General features: G+C 38.6%; 2 protein-coding genes across 4 annotated transcripts in view; both read right to left on the bottom strand.

Moving 5' to 3' along the window:
* Nucleotides 1–11,890, bottom strand: part of LOC109006641 (protein DETOXIFICATION 45, chloroplastic-like) — a 13,735-nt gene extending 1,845 nt beyond the window's left edge. The window contains exons 1-14 of one of the 3 annotated variants that reach the window (XM_018985990.2): nucleotides 11,822–11,888; nucleotides 11,598–11,733; nucleotides 10,939–11,305; nucleotides 9,901–10,043; nucleotides 3,686–3,829; nucleotides 3,377–3,552; nucleotides 2,835–2,970; nucleotides 2,157–2,253; nucleotides 1,973–2,073; nucleotides 1,434–1,597; nucleotides 970–1,041; nucleotides 752–868; nucleotides 537–632; nucleotides 332–453 (exon numbers count right to left, since the gene is read on the bottom strand). In XM_018985990.2, the coding sequence (XP_018841535.1) occupies nucleotides 332–453; nucleotides 537–632; nucleotides 752–868; nucleotides 970–1,041; nucleotides 1,434–1,597; nucleotides 1,973–2,073; nucleotides 2,157–2,253; nucleotides 2,835–2,970; nucleotides 3,377–3,552; nucleotides 3,686–3,829; nucleotides 9,901–10,043; nucleotides 10,939–11,261 (1,691 nt within the window). In that variant the 5' untranslated portion in view covers nucleotides 11,262–11,305; nucleotides 11,598–11,733; nucleotides 11,822–11,888. Of the gene's footprint in view, nucleotides 1–331; nucleotides 454–536; nucleotides 633–751; nucleotides 869–969; nucleotides 1,042–1,433; nucleotides 1,598–1,972; nucleotides 2,074–2,156; nucleotides 2,254–2,834; nucleotides 2,971–3,376; nucleotides 3,553–3,685; nucleotides 3,830–9,900; nucleotides 10,044–10,938; nucleotides 11,306–11,597; nucleotides 11,734–11,821 lie in introns of those variants that run through there. The other 2 variants (XM_018985991.2, XM_035686628.1) reach the window with 2 other exon arrangements.
* Nucleotides 11,891–12,798: 908 nt separating this feature from the next.
* Nucleotides 12,799–20,437, bottom strand: LOC109006642 (glycerol-3-phosphate acyltransferase 9). The gene is made up of 12 exons (XM_018985992.2): nucleotides 20,240–20,437; nucleotides 20,003–20,060; nucleotides 19,771–19,889; nucleotides 19,333–19,432; nucleotides 16,422–16,517; nucleotides 16,214–16,310; nucleotides 14,869–14,956; nucleotides 14,690–14,786; nucleotides 14,253–14,338; nucleotides 13,815–13,934; nucleotides 13,360–13,458; nucleotides 12,799–13,003 (listed from the first exon to the last, which is right to left on the bottom strand). The coding sequence occupies exons 1-12, from the start codon at nucleotides 20,353–20,355 to the stop codon at nucleotides 12,955–12,957; spliced, it is 1,125 nt and encodes a 374-aa protein (XP_018841537.1). The 5' UTR covers nucleotides 20,356–20,437; the 3' UTR covers nucleotides 12,799–12,954.
* Between the last annotated feature and the right edge of the window lie 7,360 nt (nucleotides 20,438–27,797).

Genomic DNA, 27,797 nt, shown 5'->3' with positions numbered 1-27,797 from the left:
TTAATTCCTAAAAAGTTAGAACTATAAATATAAGTTGTTGATAACTTTAGTATATATGAAACTGGACCAAAGATTAGTAGATGAACTGTAAATATGCTTTCACATCAATATGTATAATTTTTTTTAGGGAAGAGCAACAACAGAGCAACACCATACATATACATATATATGTATAAGTTTTATAGATATATATGTATTTGTATGCATATCATCCACAGATGCATAATGGCCTCTTGCCTACTGTCAGGACAAATATTCAAATAAGTCATGATTCATGATATATAGACTCTAGAAAATGAAAGTGAATATTTCACAATACTGTGAAGTTTACCTCAAACATCCTGCCACAGTTCGTAGGCCCATAAAGAGGGTCAGGCCCAACCAAACCCCAGGAAGACCAACAATTGAAGGAACATAGAGCAAAAATGCTGAACATATTGCCCCCACTAGCATCTTTAAATCAATACAAATGTGTTAGAGAAGCAATACATAGAACCAAGTAAGGACATCTGAAAAACTCCAAAGGTAAGGCTTACCATGGAGCGAGCCGCATATGCAAAGTCTGAAACACCATAGTGGAGACCATCAAAAACATAAGCTAGGGCATTCAAAGGTTGACTAGCACTTACAAACTATGACAAATTTTAGATAAAATCATTAGAAATATCAAAAGGGCACTGGTAGTTACATAAACTTTCAAAGGTAAAAAAGTATTTTGAACAAATTGCCAAACATAAGTGTGGTTACATACCAATACCCCAGTTTTAACAATTCCTAATACTTCAGGATCCTTGGTGAACAAGGTGGCCAAAGAACCGAAAGATACACCAAGAATTGCAGACAAGAAAACTCCAGTGAACAATCCTATCTGGAAAAACATGCACACCAAGTCCTCAAACAGAATCTACTCAACTAAAGGATTGCATCATACAATCAGAATCAATGGAAAAGCATTCATGACAAGCTTACCTTTAACACAAAGAATGTAATGTCTCTCACAGTCTTGTATTCTCCTTTTGATAAAGAAGTTGCAATCAGGGCCTGCAAATAGATACATTTATAAAGTGAACAAAAAACCAAACTTGTCTCCAGATAAATTCTGATAACAGAATGTGGGGGTTATGTAGTATGCAATATGTATGCTCTTAGAGAGTTTCTTAGGGGGAGCTTGAAGTCAGAAGACTAAAGGAAGAAAGATGAACTTTCCTTTTTATCATAGAATAAAGGTTTTCCTTCAACTAGTTTACTCCACTCCTTGTTTATGTATTTCCTACACAATCTGTATCTTTTTATTTTAATCATGATCAATCCACAAACCTCACGTCAAAACTAATAATTCCAACCAAATAGAAACTGAATGGAATGATAGCATGGAAACAAGTAAAGTTATGACAGCATATAAGAAAAATAATTCAAAGAAAGAAATTTAATACCTGACCAGATGCAGCCAGTGCATCTGTGAGTAGGGATACAGCCAACCATACTTGAATACATATCTGATGTGCAGCCATAGCTACTGGACCTTGACGAGCCGCCATTGATGTCCCCAATGTCATGGTTGTAAGAACAGCAAGAGTTCTTCCAAGAAGAAAGCCACCTAAAGCAACCCATAGTTGGTAACAAAGCAATGGAAATACATCTCAAGTAGAGGAAAGGGCCTAACACGTGTATCAAATTCTATCAAAATAATAAGCAGGAAAAATAGAAAATACACCATCCAAATAAATCTACTCCTCCATCAGCAATCAATCACCATCACAATAGCATATCAATTATTTTCACGGAAAATATGTTAATGACTAAAATTAAAATTTAAGTCATGTCAACCTTATAAACCTACAAGTAGAGTTTTTTTTTTTTGGGGGGGGGGGTGAATGACAGTCTAATAGTGCAGTTTTGACTAAAAAACAAATACAGGGAAAAAACATTTTAAGAAATCAAGAGAGTTGGCACTAGGAAAAACTTAACTTACCAGATTTTATATATCCACCAAATTGAAGTGATCCCATCTTCGGGGGCAGTAATACAGTGATCTTGTTTAATTTCCAGATCAATAAGAAGGTAACAGTGTATCTGAAGCACAAATATTTCTAGCATGATTATTGTTAAATAAAGCCACCGAGAGAGAGAGAGAAATTCATCCAGAAAACACATACTGAGACAGAACAGTGGATATGGCCGCTCCAGTTGCACCCAATTGAAAATAATACATAAGAATGGGAAACAAAAATACAGCTAATAGATTACCAATGCCTGCATAAGGAACAAAACGTCAATTAGCAGGAAGACAGGCAAAAGAAATGGAGACAAACAGAATTGCTGGATCTTGATAACATGTAAGTTGAAAACATAAAAGCAATAACTAGTAAACAAGATACGAAAGTAATCAGATAAGAGTCATAAGACAACGCCTCAAAAATATTGAAACTGTACATGCTTCAAAATAAGTTTTTAGAGTCACAAAGAACAAAGTCTACAAGACCAACATCAACTTCTTCCTTTTATAAAAAGATTGCATGGAAATCTGTCCCCCCACCCCAATGGGAAAGAAAATTACTAGTAGGATGAAAGGGATTGACTCAGACAATGATGCAATGGACATTTCAAAAGTATTGTGACAGTAGCAACAATCAAGGCCTGTCATTTATCCTTTTTATTCCTCAATCCAAAAACATACGAGAAACCACCAGAAAGCAAAACATAAAAGGAAGAACAAGGTAAAAAAACATAGCAAAAGAAAAACTAATATGTTTGAGTATGATGGCATTATATCTATGGTGAAGATAGCTCAGTCAACCAAAGCATTACTGTAGTTGTTAAGCCAAAACACTTGCCTAGACATAAAACAGGAGTTTTTGTGTCCTTAAAACCACGGAAAACGCCTTGAAGAGCCAAGGAGACCACAACTGCAGGAGCACCAAACGCTCTAAGCGAAAGAAATCGTTGTGCTGGAATGCGCATGGAAGAATCCTGTTTAGAAAAAGACACCCAGGAAAAAATATATTCATTGTAATAGAACTTTTTTTTTTATTAAGTATTCGTTGTAATAGAACTTAACTACCTCAGAGAATATAAAAACAGATCTAAAAGAAAATAAAGGACTATTATGATCCCATAATTACACTAGTACCCAGATGGACCAATGTCCAAATGCAGAGCACCAATAAAGTGAGACAAATGGGTAATTGACTAACTGAATATTTGAACACAAACACACATGCACATACATGGACATATGTGTGAGCACGCATATGTCTTCACAAACATGCACAATGATGCATGTCCATGTATCTGTATACAGTGTACAGAGAGAAGGAAAGGAAGGTGTGTGATTAATTAACATATTATGTAACCCCAAGTAGATAAAGAAACTTACTGATGATATGCCCATCAAATCTAGAAACTTTCCAGCTCCCAAATACAAGGCTAAAGCCTCAATAATGCCGATCACAACTGCTAATAATAAAGCTGTAGACACTGAAGATAGCTGTTTTCTTTCAGCCACTCCATTAAAAGGTTTACCATTTGTCATGCCTTCTAGGCAACCCCCAACTGTTCAACAATTGGACCAAAATATAAATAAACATGAAGATATCCTGCCAGTTATATAATAGCAAAATGGAACCAGAATGAAATATAAGTTCAACAAAAGAATTCAAGGAATCGACCATCAGTGTTACTTCACCTGAAGCGGAATCTTCAATTGCATACTTTGAAATGTCTTCAGCAACAAAAGAAGTAGCAACACTAAGGAGGGGAATATTAAATAGCTTTGATATGGAGTTAAAAATGTTTGTGGAGACACCAGCTGAACCCAACTCCACAGGACCTATGGGAATGGTGAAACAAGGGGGGGTGTTAAAACTTCAAAGATAAAAGTACAAAAAGACCATCTATAGCTACATCCCATTTCATATGACAATTACAGCCTTTTGTAAGCTCTAAAAGGACCAGTACTATGAATATTTTTTTTTTTTCATAAGTAATAAGGTATTTTATTTATCAAAGAGTAGGCATATCCCCGGTACACTGGAGGTATACATGTGAATACACCTAATGAGGAACTAAAACAGCTATAGGAAATCATGGAAGCTGAGACCATACAAATCTAAAGCAATGGCCCACATAAAAAGAGTCTTCCACATAAAAATCCTAAATTCTTCTGAGGAACGTTCATGATCCTCAAAAAGTCTATCATTTCTTTCACACCAAATGCACCAAAGAATACATAAAGGAGCCATCTTCCACGTTGCTGCTATCTGTGGTGTCCCAGTAATCCCTCTCCAACTTGCTAGTAGTTCCACCGCTCTTCCCGGCATTACCCATGCAATACCCATTCTACAAAAGAAATAATTCCAAACTTCTCTTGCAAACTCACAATGTAAGAGTAGATGGTCCACTGATTCACCACTATTTCGACACATACAACACCAATCTGTGATAATTAAACCCCGTCTTCTAAGATTGTCAATAGTCAGAATCTTCCCTAAAGCTGCTGTCCAGACAAAGAAAGCCACCTTTGTAGGTGCCTTACTCCTCCAAATGTTCTTCCAAGGAAAAATCTGCCTCTGTTGTATGGTAGAAGATTCATAGTAGGAGCGTACAGAAAAAATCCCTTTCCTAGAAGGTCTCCATACCATCTCATCTTCATTTGTGACAGCCATATCAGCAGTATACAGCAAGTTAAGAAACTCCACCAGCTCCGCCACTTCCCAATCATGAGTATCACGAGTAAGGCTAATGTTCCATTCTTGTATGCCATTAGTAATAACCCTCAAGTCAGCCACCATAGCTTCTTTGTCCCTTGTAATTCTGAAAATAGGGGGATAAGCCTCCTTCAATGCCGTGTCTCCCATCCACACATCATGCCAAAAGCTAATCCGATTGCCATTCCCCAAACATAGCCGAGTATGACGAACAAAGGAGCACCAACCTTTCCGTATGAACTTCCATAGCCCCACACCATATGCCCCCCTCCCCTCTCTAGAGCACCACCCCCCCCGAGTACTTCCATACTTCATGTCTATCACCCCTTTCCACAAAGCTTCCCTCTCCTTATTATAACGCCACAACCATTTGCCCATTAGAGCCTTATTAAAAGCCCTCATATTCCGAACGCCCAATCCTCCATCTCTCAAAGGGGTACACACCTTATCCCATCCTACTAAATGAAATTTAAACTCGTCTCCTATTCCACCCCACAAGAAGTCCCGATGAAGTTTCTCTATTCTATTTGCAATGCTGATTGGGAGGGAAAAAAGAGACAAAAAGTATGTGGGGAGATTAGATAGAGTACTCTTGATAAGAGTGATACGCCCACCTTTGGTTAAATACAATCTTTTCCACCCAGCCAACCTACGCTCTATTTTCTCCACCACCTCCTCCCAAATTGTTTTAGCCTTAAAAGGAGCCCCCAACGGAAGACCGAGATACCTCAATGGCAACGAAGAAACCACACATCCCAAAATGTTCGCCAACCCCCTAATGTTACCAACCTCTCCCACCGCAACCATCTCCGTCTTAGCAAGGTTAATCTTCAACCCTGATACCGCTTCAAAACAAAGTAAGATAGCCTTCAAAGCTTGAACATGTCCTACATTTGCCTCACAAAACAGCAATGTGTCATCCGCAAACAAAAGGTGTGAAATAGTGATGGACCCATGATTGTTATCACCCACAGAAAATCCTGAAAAAAATCCCCCATCTACCGCAGCCGACACCATTTTATTTAGAGCCTCCATGATGAGAACAAATAAAAGGGGTGATAATGGATCCCCTTGTCTTAGTCCCCTCGAGCTATTGAAGAAGCCCACAGGTTCACCATTTACCAATACCGAGAAACGGGCCGTTGACACGCAATGCTTCATCCACATCCTCCATCTTTCCCCAAACCCACATCTATTCAACATATAGAGCAAGAAGTTCCAGTTAACATGATCATAGGCCTTCTCCATATCTAGTTTGCATAAGATACCTGGTTCACCCGACTTGATTATGCTATCCAAACACTCATTTGCTATAAGGACCGAGTCCAAGATTTGTCTCCCTCTAACGAAGGCATTTTGAGTCGTAGAGATAATCTTATCCATAACTGTGCTCATCCTATTAGCAAGGACTTTGGAAAGTATTTTATAAATGCTTCCCACTAAACTGATAGGCCTAAAATCTTGTACCTCTAATGCACCCGCCTTTTTAGGGATTAGTGCAATAAAAGTAGCATTCAAGCTCTTTTCAAATTTGCCCAAACTGTAAAATTCCTGAAAAACCTGCATGACATCCTCCCTTACCACCTCCCAACAAGTCTGAAAAAAGGCCATAGTAAATCCATCCGGTCCCGGAGCTTTATCCTTGTTCATTTTTCTGATTACCAGCTGAACCTCTTCCTCTTCAAATGGTCTCTCTAGCCAATCCATACTACTTTGGTCAATGGTCTCAAAAGTTAGTCCATCTAAAGTAGGCCTCCACACATAAGGTTCCGACAATAAATTTACAAAATATCCAGCCACATGATCCTTTATCTCAGCTTGAACATTAGAAGTGACTCCATCAATATTCATGGACTCTATAGTGTTAAACCTCCTATGTGAGTTCGCAACTCGGTGAAAAAATTTTGTACACTTGTCCCCCTCCCTAAGCCACAATGCCCTTGACTTTTGTCTCCAAGAAATTTCCTCCATAAGTAGCAGCCTTTCTAATTCAGAAACCACTTGCCCTTTTCGGTTTAGCTCATCTCCTACTCCCTCCAAGCTTTGTAACTCTTGAAATAAATTCTTCTTTTGCAAATTTACATCCCCAAATACTTGCTCATTCCATGTCTTCAATTCCTTCTTCAAAGCCTTTAATTTTACAGCCAACACATTGCTAGGAGTACCTTGTAGTTGAAAAGAATTCCACCATTGCCTAATCAAATCCACAAACCCCTCTGTTTTTAGCCACATATTCTCAAACTTAAAAGGCCTTCTACCCCCTTGTATGCCGCCACAATCCAACATAACTGGAAAGTGATCCGAGCTTATCCTTGGAAGCCTTTTTTGACACAAATCTGGAAAATGAATCTCCCAAGAAGGAGATATGAGAAATCTGTCCAATCTTGACCAGCTTTGATTATTAGCCCAAGTATAGTCACCTCCCATCAAAGGTAAATCCATAAGACCCAATTCAAAGATTAGATCCGAAAATTCCACCATAGCAAGATTGTGCCCCTCCCCTGATCTTTCACTAGGAAACCTAGTCACATTAAAATCTCCCCCAATACACCAAGGTACATCCCACCAAGAACATAGGCCAGCAAGTTCATCCCAAAGTAACCGCCTCTCACTATCTAAATTGGGACCATACACCCCTCCAAAGGCCCATTTAAAGCCATCCTCTGTGTTTTTGAAGCTACACCCCACCGAAAATTCCCCCACAAATTCCTCTATGTTTTCCACTACACTTTTGTCCCACATGACCAAAATTCCACCCGAAGCCCCTTTCGAAGCTAAATAAGACCATCCTACATATTGACAGCTCCATATGCTTCTTATAATTCTTCTAGTGATTAGCTTCAGTTTAGTTTCTTGTAGACAAACGATATCCATCTTCCATTGTCTTAAAAGAGATCTTATACGGAGGCGTTTGTTGATCTCGTTCAGCCCCCTAACATTCCAAATCAATATTTTGTGCATCATTTTACAACTGAACCAGCCCTCCCCTTATTTCTTCCACGGCTTGCACTCCCCTCCTTCCCCTCATAATTAATGGACCAAGTCAGCCTCTTCAACTCCCTCTCTCTTTTTGACTCTACACCATGATGACCTGCCTCCATTGCTATTATCAGTGCCTTAAACTGTTCCTCGTATCCCTCACACGAGATCCCCATACAACTCTTAAGTTCCTCCACCTTTTTCAAAACCCAATCAGATGGAAGAGTAGGGGAAATCATATTTATAGGTATTGGGTCTTCTTCTGAGGGTTCATCTGCAGAAGTTTCAACTGGTACGAGGAGCTCTTCCTCTTCTATCTCCTTCTCCTCTGACCCACCCTCATATTCCCACACAACAAGCTCTTTCTCCCCCCTCTGCAACAGCTCAGGACTCTCCTGTGTCAGCCCGCAGAGTATCTCCCCTCCCTGTGAACCTCCCACTCTTGTTGAACTCTCCACCAGGCCTTCGAAATTCTCCTCTACCTCTGTCGGCATCAAAAATAACCCTGTCGGACCACCACTTGGGTCACAAGTGACCATCGCCCGATTCTGTCCCACATCCGACCCAAAAGACTGCATCGGGTCAAGCAAATCGGGCTTGTCCTTCACTCCCGAGACTTGCTGAAGGTCTTTCGTGTCGGTCGCGCTGCATACCCTCTCCGCCGGACCTCCACTATCCTCGGAGGTGTCCATCGCCCAGTTCTGGGTAGGATTCGGCTCGCTACCCGTTACCGAAACAAGAGTTTCGGGCTGAGCCTCTAAACCCGATACCGCCTCCGATACAGCTGCCTCTGCCGGTTCTGCTACTGTTGCCGTTACCACTATCTTCGCTGGTGACCGCAACCCCTTCGCCATCACCTGAGGAAGAGCCCCACCGCCCACAACTGGTCCCACCGCAGCATGTGGGAGGGAGGCCCCTCGTCTCCTCCAAACAGACCCACTGGGTCTGATTTCCAGTCTACTGGGCCTTCGCCCATCTGAAGGGCCAGGCCTAAGCTGGGCCTTGCCCTTGGATTGCTCCTTGGGCCCGTCTCGTGGGTCCTCAGCTGAAGGCCTAGGTGCAGCCCCCAGTTGACACTCCTGCTCCTCAACACACTTCTTCAAAAAGCAGATCTTTTCTTGCAGCTCCCCCAATTGATTTTACATGTCAGACAAGACACGCACGACCATTTCCTTTTGAAGACCAACAACTCTCCTGCCATCTTCCTCACCTACGGACACGGCACCGCTGACAACCCCACTAACAGCCCTCCTGTCCAGTTGATGGGATTGGTTCCCAGGCCTCCATTGTTGAAGGGCCTCCTTGTATGAAGCAGGTTTCAGTGTCTTCATTGCCGCTGGTGGTGCCTGCCCACCTGAACCAGAAGCCTCCCTTAACAACTCCGCCAGCTTCCACCATCCTCTTCCATCTTTCTCATCTGGGACTAGAATGCATCTCCGACGTCCACCCCCTTGATACTCTTCCATCACCATGAACTCTCCCTGAAAATTTGCACATCTTTGCACCATGAAGCCTCTGTCCCCTTCCCGATGGCTTGCATAATATCCTTTTCTCCTAGCAGTCCTCCCATCCTCCAAGGCTTTGCTAAACCACCTTGCTGTGGCTAGCTCCATTCTCATACTTATCACAAACTTCCTCCCTTTTTCTGTGAGAATCAACCATCTACCCTCCCTAACTACCTCAAAAGATTTTTGTTCAATAACTACAGCTTTCACATGAGACATGATTCTTTCTAGCCAAAAGAAGCTAACAAAAAACCATCAACTTTCATGTAAAAAGTTTGAGAAAGAAAGTGTACGGAGAGGATTTTCTCTCACTTGCCCATCATACAGCATATTGACTATGAATATTTAAATCACTAATTCAAGCATGTAACTCCCCAGTTCACTAGTAAGACACACACAATTAATTAGTTCAACCTCTGATATCAAGTACTCTTATGTGAACAAATAGACTAACAAATATTTAAAAAAATGAGAAGAATAAAGTTAACAAATAACATAATAAGCAAGCAGAGCATATTCAATAAAACTAACAACAAAAATGCAACCAATATCAAGACAAGAAAATGAGTAACCAAAATAAAAGAAGAAGATGAAGAAAATGGTAAAAAGGGGACCCAAATACATCAAGAAAAACGTGTTAAAATTATAAGAATTTTTTAACCACCAAACAGGAAATGAGGAAGGAATCATATATAAAAAATAGATGGTACCTAATCTGCCGACATAGGCGGTCTCCATGAGCTGTGCTAAGGGTTCAAGAGCCTGTCCAGCAATGGCAGGCAAAGAGAGCATCAAAAGTTCGTGTTTGACATCCTGAGACTGTGATTTACTGACAGGAGTTCCCGTCAACTCACTGCAAACAGATTGAGGAAATCAATACATGTACATAAGCAAGCATAATAATATCTTACAAGATATGTAGCAAATAATTTATCTGAAGGCATACAGATTATGGCTAGAATTTAAGTTGCCCGCTTGCTATCACAACAGAATTTCCTCACCGATATACTACTTTAGAGAAGGTGATGCCCATGCGCACACACAGTCCAAGAATGTTCTTAGGAGAATTGGCAAGTCAGAAAACTTAAAATCATGTCAAATAACAGTACTCAGGTCTACAACTCTCAAGAGATTGCTTAGGCAGAGAAGAAAATTTATTTTGCCCATTGGTTATTGCTAAGATTGCTCCTTCATATAGTAGTAAACACAAATTCTTTCCCCATACCAACTATATGTATTCACTTAAAAGATGGGTCAGGAATTAGAAAGTGACATCCCAACATAAAGAAGGGGAGATGGGATGGTGAGTGGGAGATCACAAAGAAGAAGCTATGATGCACTTATTACCACTCAACAGCATTAAGTTAACAGCTTTCAATACAAATCAAAATTTATGAAAATTACTTACAGAAAAAGAAATTAAGGGGGTAAAAGATGTGAGTGAAACAGCTCAATCAATGCTTCCAGGCCAGAAAACTAACTAATACTTGCATGCGGTATTAACGTGTCTACATCTATACGAAGTACAGCAATATATATATTTTACACCATAAACAGTAAACTAGAGCATTCAAAGCTTCTAATAAATGCCCCACTCAAAAAGTACACATATATCCATTTCAAACCCCCCTGAAAAAGTGGAAAAAGCACTTCTATGAAACAGATTAAAATGAAATTTCAAAAGCAGAAGAGTGAAACGCAAACCAATAGTTTGTACAAATAATATAGTACAAGGCTTAAGGTCTTACGGAATAACATCCTTCCCTGCACAGCTCAAGGCCTCATCTTCCTCTACAGCCAATCTTTCCTCCACATCAGAGGAACCGATATTACAATCAGAACTCAATTGACAACTACAAGCATCTGAACCAGGCTTTCTCCGACGGGTCACCAGGGGTGACAGTAGTATTCTATGCTTTGAAAACAAATGGCAGCCTCCCACAATGTCTGCATCGCCTATCCACTTCCTATCAACCGGCACAAAGGAATTACGAACTTTGCTTGGCCTTGAAGAATATAACAGCCTCGTCGGTTTTGTTATAACACCCTTACTAAACTGGGTAGCCTTCATTCTTACCAATTCTTGTTGTATCTTCAAAAATCAAAACAGAGAGCCTAAAATACCGAAAACGAAAATATATATTAAAAAATAACTATGTAAAACCCCGAAAATGACGGATTATACATTCAAATTCGAAAAATGTTATTACAGAGCAGCGAAATTGGAGAAAACACGACTTCTTTTATAAAAGTGATCAAAGCGTTTACAGAATTCGATCTTCAACAACAAAAAGGGCGAGAGAAAAAAACTTGACATTCTATTTCACTTTTTAATATGTTCGGTAATAGTGTAACGAGAGCACAACTGAAACCAATAACAATACAGAGCGGGAGAAACAAAACCCACCAAGAACCTCTATTTCAGCGAGTTACTACCAGAAAGCAACGTACTGAGCGAGAAATGCGTCAAATTTACGCTGTTCAGGGCGTATAGTAGGACGCTTGAAAATGAAAACGGCTGACAGAGCCCTCTGTTTGGTTCTCTGGAAAATCGAAAAAACAAATGAAAGTGGAGACGATATATAAATAGGAGAAAATAAACTTGCGGCGAAAGACCGGAAAGAAATTAACCTCGGTTCTTTCTTCGGATTAAACACCGTAACCGCCATATGATATGGTATCTTTATAAATCATTTTTCTGAGTTATTCATTGTTTTATTTCGTTAAGCGATAATTCTTTTTACTCATGCTTCAGTAGGAAAAACAATTGGACCATTCTAACATCATTCGATGTAAACATCTTCGAATATGTTTTTTCGCGAAAATTTATGTCTCTTTTCAGAATAAAGAATCCCACCAAATTCTGTCCGAGAAAATTCCCCAACCAAGTATATCATTGTCTTGTATCGTCTAAACATGTGAGAATTTATTTATTTAACTCTGTTAAATGAACAAAAATAATGAAAAATTAATTAATTTATTAATGAATATATTAAATATACGTGACAAACATTTTTTTTTTTTTAAATATCACGTGTCAATTTTTTAAGTTAGATTTTTTTTTAAAAAAAATGTACTTAATACATGTTTAATAACAGATTAAAGAATAAAACTATGTCCATTTTAATTTTTAAGTATCGACGTATTTGTCACGATGCTATCCATCACTAATTTAATCACCATTTAAATCATTACTCTCTCAATTTTCTAAACAAAGGAGAGATTTGATTAGGATTTATTTGATCAGATAAAAGAAGCCCCCAATGGTTTCTACTTTTCTCACAAGAGTCGAGTGCTCTTTCGTGTAGGTAGGCATTGGATTAGCGCCCACAATTTGGGTTGCATTGAGGCATATATTCTTCAAGTAAGAGTCATCAATATTCGGTTGGATGAAGTTGAAAGAAACCTTCCTCCGAGGTAGAGCTCCATTTAGCATCCTCCTCTTTTCTGTGACCAGGCCTCAATATTATCAACTAGTGCAGTGGATTGAAGAGGATTATAACTCAATAACAACAGTAAGGATATGTGGAATTAGGATTTCTGTTTCTTTTCCCTTTTCATTACAAGGTCGAATCAGAGGGCAAAAGCTTGTTACCAGAGCTTAATCATAAACAAAATCGAAAAACTTGATATTATTTTGCTTGTTTATTGATCAGTTTAAACTCTAGAGGTCCTCACTTGTTGGGTCCAACTAGTTTATAGGAAATCAACTGCAGATTTCAAAACGGGTACACGAAAATATTTAAAGAAAATACATATACATATCACCTCTCCTGCAAGCGCCGCAGCATTGACTCGGCAAAGCTCTGTTGCCTGCAAATGTAACAAAAATAAGAACAATACTGTTACTCTCCTCGGTCCAACAATGAATAGGTGAAGCTCAACACCCCCCAAAACCGTATAAATTAGATTAGTCTGATTCAGGGGTTTGCAATGCATGATTACCAAACAAGAGTAGTGACACAGCTCTCTCTATAAGATTTTGCATATAGAGATGCATACATTGAAGGTGTTACGTACAAAAGTAATATATAATATATGAGACACCATCCCAGAGCAACAGCTTGACGATGAGTTAGTTTTATCGACAATATTTGTAGGATCAGGGGGTATATTTGTTTAATATTTCCATTTCTCTTTATTTCGCAGGAGAAAGAGATGTTACTTACTTCTGTTCTCTATGTTTAGGACTAGGGCGTGAATACTTTAGATATCCATCCCACGGAACCTTTTTGAGACCAGCTCTAACAGATATTATGTCCCTAACCCTGCATAGGAGGAATACCATTCAACAAAAGCTATTCATAAATAGGAGATTATTCTAACCAAAGGAAAGACATATATATATATATGACAATACAAAAAAAAACAAGCGTTCCATGCCATCGTTTAACTTATTGCAACTAAGGAGAAGATTATTTACCTCTGCAAAGAAAACCATTTTTTTATCAGTTCACATAATTTTATTGATCATAAGAATAGGCAAGCACCCGAGTATACAGAACATATACAAGAGCATGGCCTATGCGTGCTAGTTTAGTGATACAAGAAGCACATTTGCGACATCCCAAAAATAAAGTGCTCTATGCCATTATTTAACTTTGCAACTAAGAAGATTATATACCTCTCTGCAAACTCGATGGGCGTCTCTCCGGCTTTCAGAGTTTGGGGCTCCAAGTACCAAACATCACAAACAACAGCCCAGGATGTCATGAGCTGCAGCAGATGTGTTGTAAAGGACTGCCTGCAAAATAAAGCAAAAATCCAAGAATTACCTTCTAGTTTCATTTAGCAGCAAAACAAAAGACGTCAACATCTAAGACACAAGACAAAGGTGAATGCACCGAGATCCAAGCTCAAACAAGGAACTTATATCCCCTATAGTTGTTCCAACATAAAACAGAGCATAAATATTGGATGCTTTGATATTTGGCAAAGTCTTGCCCCAAGATAAATTCACCTAGTGCTCTTTACTACCCAATATGAATGGAAGGGTTACTTTCAGTGTATTCATATCATTATATACACGCATAAATTTAGTGGGCTCTAAGCAGCTACTTACTTCCGGCTATTCCAAAAAGCATCAACAAATATTTTGTTGTACTTAATTGCAATTGGGCAAACAGTGCAACCAAGCTCAAATGCACCCTACACAATCAAATGACACATATATGAGTTAGAGGAGTACAAATTCTAAGAAAATAAAAAAAGAAAAATACTGCCTTCTGCCATGTGATGGTCGACACTAAAAGTTTAACACACTCTGCAAATCCTAATTTATGTTGTGGTTCAGAAATCACATTGGAAAAGGGTGATATTTATTATTTAGGATAATTTCACCCAATGAAAATTAAATAAAAGAAAAAAGAAAAACTGTTTGCCCCCTTGGAGAGAACAAATATTGAGGTGAGAATTCGGGGAAAGAAATACTAGTCTCATCAACAAGTTAAACAAAACTGCATATGCTGCCTTTCTACAATTTAAATCATATACATGTACCTTCTTGAACATAACCGTGTAATGATTATTTACACAAGTTCCCTCTGGAAATATGAGAAGAGGGTTGTTGTCAATCCCTTGGATGTGTTCCCGCAACCTGAGGTAAACAAGTTCATATTATCATAACATAGATGTCATTCTGATATAAGTATCACCTGACACTTTCCGTATCAACTTACTTCCTTGCTACAATTTCGCGATCCTTTGCCTCTGAACGGTTGAACCAGATACATCCTACGCTCTCTAATATGGTGCTTTGCAAGAGTCCTAGACAGAGAGCAAAACTAAATAAAATCCTTCCTTTCCATCGTTTCAAGAATAATAATGGCTTCCACTTAATACGTTCTCTGGTGCAAATTGTTCACTAAGTACAAAAAGTATAATTACATTAAATCTACTATATATCATAAAAGCCAGTGAACTGTTTCTGCTTTCAAAAGAGGATGGGCTGCAATGCTCAAGAATTCACCTTTTCTTCCTTTTTTTTTTTTTATGATCGGTAAATAAAATTTTATTTCATAAGAATAGGAAAGAGCCCAAGTATACGGGACACAAGAGCATCACCTATGCGTGCTAGTTTAGTCTCAAGAATGCACCTTTTCTACTTGGTTATCCCAAGTTTGTTATGAAAGATATGATTTCTAAATAAGAAAATGAATATAACCCACAAAAATGGATCTATCTGTCATTGTGTAGTGGCAAAAACAGTACTTGTGCAAGAAGCCATCCGAAAGGTGGATGCTTGAAGTTAAAACCTAACATCACGCTCTTTGATCGCATGATGGTCCTCCTTTTCCTTGGAAAATATATTAGCGAAACAAGACTCCATCACAGGAAGCACTTTTTCATATGAAATGCAGCTTTGAGAAAATCTTAACCTTAGACAACATAAGAGAGGGGCGAGCCATAATGATGGATTGGTGTTGTATGTGCAAGAAGAGTGGGGAATCAGCCAATAATATTTTGCTACATTGTGTTGTGGCTCAAGCTTTCCGGGGGTATTGATCTTCCATATTTGAGAGATTAAGTAGGTTATGCCACACGAGGTGGTAGAGTTTTGATTTGTTGCAGAGGATACAGGGGAATGCCATTGTAGATTTGAAGCTACATACATGCAACCTGGTGCATTTGGGAGGAACGTAATGCTCGCAATTTCAACAACCAGAAAACGATGGTGCAAGAGTCAGAAACTTTTGGGCTCAAATCACTCTATGTGCAGGTGTCAGGTGACGACTCACTTCATCTGTTGCATTTATTCTGTCCTAGACTTCTTGCATTCTTGTTTTTCCTTTCAACCTATGTGGGTGCTCTCTCTTGTATACGTCCTTTATACCAAGTTATGGCCTTTTGAGCTTTTTGGTCAAAACTTGGATTAGTTATAAAAAAAATAATAATAATAAATAAATAAAACTAGGTAAAACTTTTTTGTGAAACACAGGGTCACCAAAAATCATTAATGAAACTGTTAATACCATATAACTGTATCAATGGATTTGAAGCACAAAAATTGGCATTCACACTTACCAACCCATCCAGGATGCTTCTGCATGATAACAGCAAAAGCAGTCATCTGCTCTAAGATGATGAAATCAATCATGGAAGTATGATTGGCCACAAAAACCTGTTCAGCCAATCATCAGAAGCCAAAAAAACCACTCAATAGCATGAAAATTAGTCAAATAAGCTGTTGAAGAAGCATTAGATGACGTCCAAAAATTACAATCAAATGTACCTGCTTAGGCCGCCTACTGGGTCGTGGTCCGTGGTATTTTACAACACCAGTCCATGACGCAACAAAGAAACTGCACATTAACTCCACCAAATACCTCTGAAAATAAAGTAAGCAACATAGAGTACGTTACATCCACTGCATTACCAAAATTTTAAGAATATTAATAGATGAAGGAAATTGCAAGAAGAGGAGCATTGAGACATTAGGGCCTTTTATTTTTTTGATAAGTAATCTTTTTTTTTTATAAGTAATCGATAATATTATAAATAGAGATAGGCAAAAACCCAAGTACACAAGATGAATACAAGAGATAAAACCTATCTAGGTCAACGAAAGGGAAGCTAAAAAGTCATGTACATTCAGGCCATTAAAATCTATAGCAATGGCCCATAACATTAAAGTACTGAAAAGTAAAGCTCTAAGTTCCCCCGGCGACCGCTCCTTGTTTTCAAAAGTCTGATCATTGCGCTCTTGCCAAATACACCACATGATACAGATCGGGATCATTTTCCACACCTCCTTAATTTGTTGGACTCCTCTCGGAAGTGTCCAACTAGCCAACAGATCAACCACAGTTTCTGGCATCACGAAGGGTAGCTCTACTCGACTGAAAACTTCCACCCACAAGGCTCTCGTTATCTCGCAATGTAACAATAGATGATCCACTGTCTCACCTGATCTCTTACACAAGCAACACCAGTCTAGTACAACTAACCGTCGCTTCCTCAGGTTGTCAGTGGTCAGAATCTTCCCCCATGCTGCTGTCCATGTAAAGAAAACCGCTTTCGGAGGCGCCTTATTTCTCCAAAGTCTCTTCCATGGGAACTGAATGGTTGTGGTGTGGGAAAGGGACTTATAGAAGGATCTAACTGAGAAGATGCCCTTACCCGTCGAGTTCCACCATAAGCTATCAGCTTGCTGTCTATTCGGCTTCACAGAATATATGAGGCTAAAAAAGGCTTCAAAAATGTCTACTTCCCAATCTTGTGCCGCTCTACTAAATGTCACGTTCCACTGCACATGATCCCCTGATATAATCATAAGGTCCTCAATGGATGCTTCCTGGTTGCGAGCCACACGGAAAACAGCTGGAAATGCATCCTTTAGGGCCTCACTCCCACACCAAATGTCCTCCCAAAACTTAATACGGGATCCCCTCCCCAACACCATTTTAGAATGAGTAATAAAGTCCCCCCACCCGCGCCTAATGTGTTTCCATATCCCCACTCCACTTGCCCCATTTACCTCTTTTGTGCACCAGCCCCCCCATAAGCTTCCATATTTATACTCAATCAACAGTTTCCATAGAGCTTCGGTTTCCAAATTATACCGCCATAACCACTTCCCAAGCAACGCCCGATTGAATGTTCTCACATTCTTTATGCCCAACCCACATGACGAGATTGGTCTACATACCTTGTCCCAGCTAACTAAATGAAATTTGAATTCATCCCCTATCCCACTCCATAGAAAATCACGATATAGTTTTTCAATCCGAGCTGCTACACTGACAGGCAATTGAAACAAAGATAGAAAGTACGTAGGTAAGTTAGAAAGGGTACTCTTAATGAGATTAACCCGGCCACCTTTCGATAAATACAATCTCTTCCATCCTGCCAATTTCCTTCCTATCTTTTCAATAACAGAATCCCAAATGGATGAGGCCCTAGCAGCAGCCCCCAAAGGTAATCCCAAATAGATAATGGGAAGAGAAGCTATCTTACACCCAAGAATGCTAGCTAACTGCCTAGTATTGCTCACATTCTCCACTGGTACTAACTCTGACTTGTCAAAATTAATTTTCAGGCCTGACGCTGCTTCAAAACATAATAACAGAGCCTTCAATGTCCTCAACTGGTTGTGATCCGCCTCGCAAAATAAAAGGGTGTCATCTGCAAATAGTAAGTGAGACAACATGATAGTGCCCCTATTGGGGTCACCAATCGGAAAACCAGCCACCAACCCATGCGTGACCACCGCCGATATCATCCTACTCAATGCCTCCATAACGATAACGAAAAGAAGTGGGGACAGAGGATCTCCTTGTCTGAGACCACGAGAGCTGCTAAAGAAGCCAGTCGGGCAGCCATTTATCAAGACTGAAAATCTGGCCGTAGAAATACACCACCTGATCCAACTACACCATCTCACCCCAAAGCCGCATCTACCCAACACATACAAAAGGAAATCCCAGTTTACATGGTCATATGCCTTCTCCATATCTAATTTGCACAGAATCCCTGTAGATCCAGCCTTCAATCTGCTATCTAATCCCTCATTTGCAATAAGAACTGAATCCAAGATTTGTCGCCCCTTAACAAAAGTGAACATATGTTGCTGCATCAACTTCCCTAAATGCACCAGACCAAAGAGCAAGTGGGACCCTTCCACAATTTCTACTTGACCATGTTATATCATGTATGATGAATGGACAACAACCTAGAGCATCACGGTTCCCTTCCTAAGAATTCTTATCGGAATGGATTCTGCACCTTTATAGCATGTCCCATTAGTAAGTCTTGGTGGGTGGCTTATCTAGGCTTAACAACATGTGATATTTTAAGTACCAAAGGGTTCTACTGCTAACAATATTACCAACAGGTACATAGACTGCATCAAAGAAAATTCAAACATTGAATTGGTGAAGCAATAGATGAAAATAACATACAAGAGAGAACATTATCTTAACGTAATACTTAAACTATGCAAGTCATTTTGAAAAGCTCACGTAAAATCATTCAAATTATCCAACACCAGAATGTTCAAAAGTTGTCATTTCTAATCAAACAATAGATATAAAGAATATAAATTAATTTAAAAAAATAAGAAACAAACAAAAACGTATAGCCAAAATAAAAAATAATTTCAGCAATAATTGGATGAATATTTAAAAACAAGTTGCACTTCGCACCTCGAGCTTTTTCCTCAACTCGTCTTGCCCTTTCAGCAGAATATGCACCGGAATAAAAGAAGAGAGGAAAATTATCCACCCCAGTGTCAATACTATAACCCTGCAGATTCAATTAGAAAGCAATCAGACGCCTAAGATAAGCAAAATCGTGTGAACGCATGAACACGGAAAATATCAAGAACAAAAAAAATCCTACATTAGCACACTATTTATCATCATATCGCAGGTTTTCCCTGAAGCCAGGTTGCTTTAAAGTTTAAACGTGTTTCGAAGCACAAATTCAAGTCATTTATAAAAACAAAATAACCCAACATAGCTCATAAAGCTTGACGCGTGTATCTAAATTCGCCGACATATCCAAGGCCATTTCTATCACTTTTATTTTATAAGTATTAACCAACTCAACCATTGAATAGTAGTAGTAAGAGCAACGCTAACCTGGAAGGAAATAGAATCAAATATCGAACTACGACCCCGCAACACCATAGCGGAAACAAATACACATTCCAGTTCCATGGTTCGGGTGGATTCGATTTGAAACATCGCGTGAATGAGTCCTGCCCGTTTATGATCAGATTAACAGATAAATATACAAATTTCTCATATAACAATAAATATAATCCTATATTGTTTATTAAATAAAAAAAGACCCACGAACAAAAAAGCTTACATCGACGATGGCACCAGCAGCCTCTGTTAGGGTAGGAGAAATGTCGAGCAAATCACGCCTGTAGAAGACCCAAATTAGCCAACGGATCAATTCATAAAATTCCCGTAAAGGTTTCTAGTAAAATGACTTTGGAAATCTTTTCTCTTTTTTTGTTCTCATTCTTTAATTTATCCCTATTGCCAAGCAACCAAGCAACCATAAGGAAGAGAGAGAGAGAGAGAGAGAGAGAGATTATACAGACGGAGCTTGCCGCGAGGCTCTTGAATGGAGGATGAAGGGAGGTAGTCCTCGATATTGGGCCGATCCAAGTCCAATTCGGAGCTTGACGAGGTTAGCTTCTCGCTACCACTCATCTCTCTCTCTCTCTCTCTGCGCGTCCGTGCTCAGCTTTACAGTGGCGCCGATTTCACGCTACGTTGGTCCTTCTGTTTGTTTGAGAGTAGCCCCTTTTTTATTCAATTCGCAACCGCCGGTGCAAAACTGGAGCGGAACCGGCTGACGTGGCACTTCACGTCTGCTTATATTTTATTAAATAATAAAATGAAAATGAGGAAAACGAATGAAATATATAAAAAATGAGAAAAACAAAAACAAAATCAAGCCGAAGCTTGAGATGAACCTAAAGACCCATCCTCATAAGGATTTCGTCTATCGTCGTCGTCGCCGTGGATGGAAGCACCAATTGTTGCGGTCGCCGTTTGTCACACATTCTGCATTTGAGCCACCATCGACGAAGGTCTGCTCTTGATTTCCAGATCTGCTTCTTCCACTGTCACGTTGCGTGTTTGTTTCTCTTCTTTTAGATTTAATTTTCTATTGTTCTTCACACATTCTCATGTATATGTCTTTTACTGGTGAGTAAAGATCCAATGAAATTCTTCACACCTGATGTTCCAGACGATGAGATATACTAGCTTTGGGAATATGTTACACTTATAATACTCTGAGATATTCTTTTTAAGTACTATTTGTCTAGAACTTCATGTTTAAGTTGGTGCTCTTTACAATTAGATTCTGTCACTTTATTGTGGGAGTCTTGTCGATTTTTAAACTATTCTTGAAGAATGATTTGTTTTAGTTTTTGATCATGTAAAAAATCCTCAGAAATAACTCTTGAGGTTTTTTGGTTTGGGGAGTTTATCCCATGCGAGTTGCTTTGGTAACCGTTGTTTTTTTGGGTAAATTTTACTGGATGAGATTGCAGTGGTAGGTGTGACTGGTTCTTATTAATGGGCAGACTGATTCTGTAGTTGGTGAGCAAATGATGTTCCAAGTATGGACCTTAGGTTTGTTTATGTTGACATTTAGTTTTGGTTGGGTGATGGCTACTTGAAACACCAATTAATAATAGTAATACTATAAAATTTCCTTTGTGACATCATGAGTTGAAACAAATAGTACTAGTATTATTGATCATGAGTAGCATATATACTTCGATGGTACCACGTCTGGAATCAACCTATGTATATATGTTTTTGCTAACTACTATATAATATATTGTTCCTAAATTATTAATTGATTCATTCTATCAAATTAAGGAAAAGTGAAAAACTATTTGGGGTTATAATTAGTCTCAAAACTGTTTTCATTGTATTTACGATATTTCTTCACCTTAAACCAGAGTGTTTTCAATAGTGTGCTAAAAAAAATGAAAAAAAAATCACATTCAAAAGTGGTGAACATCTTAAAAAAATATCATGATAAGATGTAAAATCGTCCTAAACCAACAGCAAACAGGAAAAAAATATTATGATATGGGTAATATTGGTACTTGGCCCCCCATTTGGCAACCATATTTGCATCGCCACATGCTCATGAATGAAATAAATATTAAACATTTTATTTGAAATTAGATCCATTGTACCAATTCATAGATTTTAATGTGATTTGAGTTATACAATATTGCTATTGACAAGATGCATTTGTCTCCCTCCCAGCATGGAAAAAGGAAAAAAACATTCATCTACCCTAAGACCATCTAGCTCAAATCCTCCATCCGCGGTATGTTATTTTATTTGCAATATATCAATAACATTAGATTCGAGATTAATTGATATTTATTTTTTCAACACATCAATAATTTATCCAAACACATTTCAAGACATACCATCAACTTATCCAAACATCCAAATGCACGGCTATTATGGATCCTCATTCGCGGTATGTTATTTTATTTAATATATCAATAACATTAGATTCGAGATTAATTGATATTTATTTTCTCAATATATCAATAATTTATCCAATAACATTTCAAGACATACTATCAACTTCTCCAAAGATCTCAATGCACGGTTATTATGGACCCCCATCCACGGTATGTTATTTTATTTAATATATCAATAATATTAGATTTGAGATTAGTTTATATTTATTTTTTCAATACATCAATAATTTATTCAATAACATTTCAGGACATACTATCAACTTCTCCATATATCACAATGCACGGTTACTATGGACCAATGTCTGCGTGGTCACCGGGTTTTCTCTCATTTCCCGCTGTCAACCAATATCCAAGCAACCTACAGGTGGTGATGTCATGTTTTCCATTTAATTTTAATAAGTTAGTTTTTTTGAAGAGTTTAATTGTATTTTTTATTTATTTTTTGTCAGAATGCTAGTTACCCATTTTAACATGGCATGGAAGGCCAGTTGTCTCTCAGCGATACTTCTGTTACAAGCAAATTTTTTGGTATGGAGGATAATAGACTCGATGTTGGGGAAACTGAATCGCCAGCTACATCTTCTAGAGTTGAAGAAATTCATCCTGATAGATCATATGCAGAAGAAATAGAGTATGGCAATGCCGGAACATCTGAGAAAGTGCAAATGGATGGTGATGATGAGTCAGTTTCGGGGATGGAGTTTAATTCGTTAGAAGATTTAATGAGTTATTATAAGGAATATCGTAAGAAATGTGGGTTTGAGGTGATGACAACAAAGAGTGAGATGGGAGAGGATGAGACTGTTAGATATGTCACCCTTACTTGTGCCCGTGAAGGGAAGGTCCGAAATAGGATTTTGAATGTAGCAAACCCACGTCTGACAGGAAAGACGGAATGCAAGGCAAAAATTAATGCCTTAAAAGTTGCTGATGGAAAGTTTTGGCTGACTACAGTCCACAATATCCACAACCACGACCTCAGTCCAAAAAATTCTTACTTCTTTCGATGTAATAGAGAAGTAAGTGAATCTGTTAAAAGAATCCTAGATATGAATGATTTGGTCGGCATCTGAATGAATAAGAGTTTCTGGTCTCTTGTTGTTGGTGCGGGTGGTTTTGAGAACCTTTCAATTTTGGAAAAGGATTTTCGTAACTACATCAACAAGGCATGACATCTACAATTGGGCACAGGTGGTGCTGGAGCGCTTCGAGATTACTTTTTACAGATGCAGTACAAAAATTTAGAATGTTTTGCACTAATGAACTTGGATGATGACGGGAGGTTAAAAAATGTATTATGGACAGACCCCCGTAGTAAAGCAGCCTACCAATATTTCGGGAATGTCGTAACTTTCGACACCACATACTTGACGAACCAATATGGGATACCCTTTGCGCCATTTGTTGGTGTAAACCACCATGGGCAGTCAATTTTGTTGGGAGCTGGCTTGATTTCCTCTAAGCATACTGAGACCTTCGTGTGGTTATTCTAAATATGGTTGCAGTGTATGGATGGTATAACGTCGAAAGCTATTATCACTGACCAAGACAGAGCCATGAAAAATGCAATTGCAATTGTTTTTCCAGAAAGTCGACATAGATTTTACCAATGGCATATCCTGAATAAAGTTCCTGAAAAACTTGGTTGTTATGGTTCTTACAAAACTAGAATGAAAAATGCACTGATGAAATGTGTGCATGACACCCAAACACCGGAAGAATTTGAAAAATGTTAGGATCAATTAATTAGCACGTACAACTTGTATAAGAATGTCTGGTTGTAGAGTTTATATACTAAGCGTGAGCATTGGGTACCGGCATTCTTGAAGAATGTTTTTTGGGCTGGAATGAGTACAACACAGCGGAGCAAGAGAATGAATGCCTTTTTTTATGGTTATATTCATGCTAACACAAACTTGAAAGAGTTTTTCGATCAGTATGATAATGCCTTGAAAAAAAAGATTGAGAACAAAGATTGCGCGGATTTTCAATCATTTAATGTCACAATTCCATGCATCTCTAGATCTCCAATTGAAAAGAGATATCAAGATTTGTACACAAATGCTAAATTCAGGGAAGTCCAACACCAACTTAACGGCATTATCGACTTAGATCCAGTTTTACTTAAGGCGGATGCTACAATCAAGACCTATCTGGTAGAGGATGAAGTTCATGTCGAAGATTTCACTAAGCTAGTTACACATTTAGTGGATTTTAGTGAGGACGATGCAATCGCCAAGTGTTCTTGTGATTTATTTGAAATGAGGGGGATAGTGTGCCGACACATCTTCGTCGTCTTCAAATGTAACGGGATTAAGACAATACCATATAGGTACATTATGGATCGATGGAGGAAGAACATCAAAAGAAGATACACATTAATCCACAGCAACTATGATGTAGGGGATCAACGGGAAGATGCTAATAGATATTCAAGTCTGTTGAATATCTATTATAAGATGATTACTTGTGCGGCGAGTTCGAAAAAGCATACTGAGGATGCAACAACTAAGTTAAATGCAATGATTGACCTGTATGGAGCGAATCAAGAACCTTCATCGATGACTGAAAAGTGTTTAAATGTTGATGGCACGACAAAGGACACAACTACAATTGGTAGTTCAACAAAAGTACTCAGTCCACGTGTTGTGCAAGGAAAAAATAGACCTCCATCTCTTAGGAGAGCATCTAGGATGGAGAGAGACCTGCGGAAAGTTAAGGAGAAGACGAAGAAAGTGCAAGGAAAGGAAAAATGCAAACAGGTGCAGCTTTGTAATATTACCTTTTTTATTTAAATTTTCATTTAAATGATATCTGACAAATTGGTTACTATTTTATTAGCGATATGGGGAAGATATACCAGTCGTGGACACTTGTAGGAGGTTATTTGACCCTTCCAATTTGGACGTCTCCAATGTTGGACACGTCCAGGTAATATAATAAGTATATATTTAATTTATATTTGAGTTATGATTTATTGCAGTATTTTTTACGAGTATTTATTATCAGACTATTCCATAAAACATACCAGCTGCTGACATTAGTGGAACCCAGTCCCGATAAACAATAATTCAAAGTCAAGAAAGTGTAACTGGATCCAAACTTTATCGGTATTTTAATGACATTAGTCTCAATGACATTAACATATGAGTTAATAATTTTTACAGATGTAATTTGGGTTGGATGGATCACAACTGCTGCACGTTGACTTTGATGGCTCACAACTAGGGCAATTATATGATTATCGTGGATATGTTTTAGTAATTAATCAAAAAAAAAAAAATTGGAAACGTCCTTCCATTTCGTTTTGGAAATATTCAATTTTGTCTAATGTATATTTATATCGCTTGGAACGACAGTCTAAATTGGCTTTGGCTTGACAGGAATGCTGGAAACTGATGCTTTCATTCTGGGAGTTACAAGCATATTTGAGTTTTGACTGTATTTTCGAAGTCTCATACAGCTGAGAGTTAGAAGCAGTTTTAAGGATACCAATATGTATCAAAACTTTCAAGAATTATGTCTATGTATATGACCTGTATTCTGATGTATATAGAATTATGACAGTCTTTGAGTGGGCAAATATAGCAGGTTGAAGTTTTGTATAATTGAATGAGACTTTTTTTTTTTACTGTTAGATATGAGAATGCTTATGTTGAATGGCCATATATATATATATATATATATATATATATATATATAGCAGGTTGGAGTTTTGCATAATTGAACAAGTTTTTTTTTTAAGCAAATGAGACTTTTTAGTAGGTTCAGCTCTCTGACTTGATTATATCTAGGTTCAACTCGATCTGAGAAATCTCAGAACACTCACACTCGATCTTCACTTGATAGTTCAAGCTCGAGCGAAGATCGAGCGAAGATTTCTGACTTGGTTATATCCAGGTTCAACTGGATCTGAGAAGTCTCAGAACACTCACGCTCGAGCTTCGCTTAATCGCTCGAGCTTGAACAATCAAGCGAAGATCGAGCGTGACTCTCTGACTTGGTTAAATCCAGGTTCAACTCGACTTGAGAAGTCTCAGAACACTCACGCTCGATCTTCACTTGATGGTCGCTCGAGCTTCACCTTGTTCAAGCTCGAGCGACAATCAAACGAAGATCGAGCGTGACTTTCTGACTTGGTTATATCCAGGTTCAACTCGACTTGAAAAGTCTCAAAACACTCACGCTCGAGCTTCGCTTGATGGTCGCTCAAGTTTGAACTTGTTCACGCTCGAGCGAAGATCAAGTGAAGATCGAGCGTGACTCTCTGACTTGGCTATATCCAAGTTCAACTCGACTTGAGAAGTCTCAGAACACTCACGCTCGAGTTTCGCTTGATGGATGCTCGAGCTTCGCTTAATGGTCGCTCAAGCTTCAACTTGTTCACACTCAGGCAAAGATCGAGCGTGACTCTCTGACTTGGTTATATCCAGGTTCAACTCGAATTTCTCTGATTTTGTGTTCTCCATGTTCATGTGCATAATTATCCTAGTAAGAAAAATGTCTTTTTAATGGTTAAGATAACTATCTCCCTCCCCTCCATGTGTTGTTTCTTTTCATTTATATTATGTGTTTTTTCTTGATAATATCATAGTTAACTTTATAATTACCATTATTATTAGATTTTTCAGAAGGGACAAGGGCTTGTGGAGGCTAATTGAAGAAATACAATAAGTTGGAGCAAAAGGAGCTCACTCTCACATGATAAAAAAAGTTGTTGCATAATCATTATCACATGATAAAAAAGCAGTTACAAAATAGACATGAGATATAACCATCAACAGTGATAATGATTTTGCAGATCTGAATAACTTGAAGTTCTTCAAGGGGTACTTACATAGAAGATAGTAAAAAGAAAAATACAATTTTTCTGACATGTACAATTGATTACATGATACAATTAATCAAGAAAATCATGTGTGCCCTAAGAAATTCCATGTTTTTCCTTTACAACATATCTCACTCACCTGTATCCTATGTAGATAAATAAATAAAAACATCAATGACCAGCATCTAAAGGAGGTTGCGCAGCGTGCCCAACGGTACTTGCATTCCCATCATCATCCTCAGAACAGTCTGTTAATAAAACTTCCTCCATTTCGTTCAAGCGTCGTAGGACCGTGTTTTGGAGCATATCAAATCGACCACCCATGATATTGAAACAATATACCAGACTCTCACATCGAGTATCCGTGCCCTCAAGATGAGTATGTAAACCATCTACAATAGCATCCACGCTATCAATGCGAGTATCTAGATGATCCTCAATGCGATGTAGATGGCCTTCCAAATTATCGAGCTGACTATCGATATGCTCAAGACCAGCAACGATGTGATTAAGACGACTATCGATGCGACTATCGATGTAGTTAAGACGAGTTTGGATGCGGCTCAAACAATCAAGCACCATTTGTATTCCCGGCTGATTCGGATCTGGTGCAAGGGTGGATGGTCTTGAGCTAGATGGCTGAGAAACTGATGGCGCTGCACAGGACGGCTGTGAACTGGGTGCAGGATCCTCATCATCAAAAAGGAATCGCCGAATGTGTGCACGACTAAGCTGAATGGTCTGACGACCAATTGGAGTCTTCAGAAGGATTCTAGGTTCTGTCTCTAGAATAGAAACAG

The sequence above is a fragment of the Juglans regia genome, chromosome 16 (assembly GCF_001411555.2).
Source record: "Juglans regia cultivar Chandler chromosome 16, Walnut 2.0, whole genome shotgun sequence".
NCBI lineage: Eukaryota > Viridiplantae > Streptophyta > Magnoliopsida > Fagales > Juglandaceae > Juglans > Juglans regia.
This window is presented reverse-complemented; position numbering and strand designations above follow the sequence as displayed.

Excerpts from the sequence above, each read along its gene's own strand:
- LOC109006642 (XM_018985992.2), bottom strand. The coding sequence starts at position 20,355 with ATGAGTGGTAGCGAGAAGCTAACCTCGTCAAGCTCCGAATTGGACTTG. Across the intron at positions 19,433-19,770 it reads TTGATTCTATTTCCTTCCAG|GGTTATAGTATTGACACTGG; the intron begins GTTAGCGTTGCT and ends TTGAATCTGCAG. Across the intron at positions 14,787-14,868 it reads CGCGAAATTGTAGCAAGGAA|GTTGCGGGAACACATCCAAG; the intron begins GTAAGTTGATAC and ends TGTTTACCTCAG.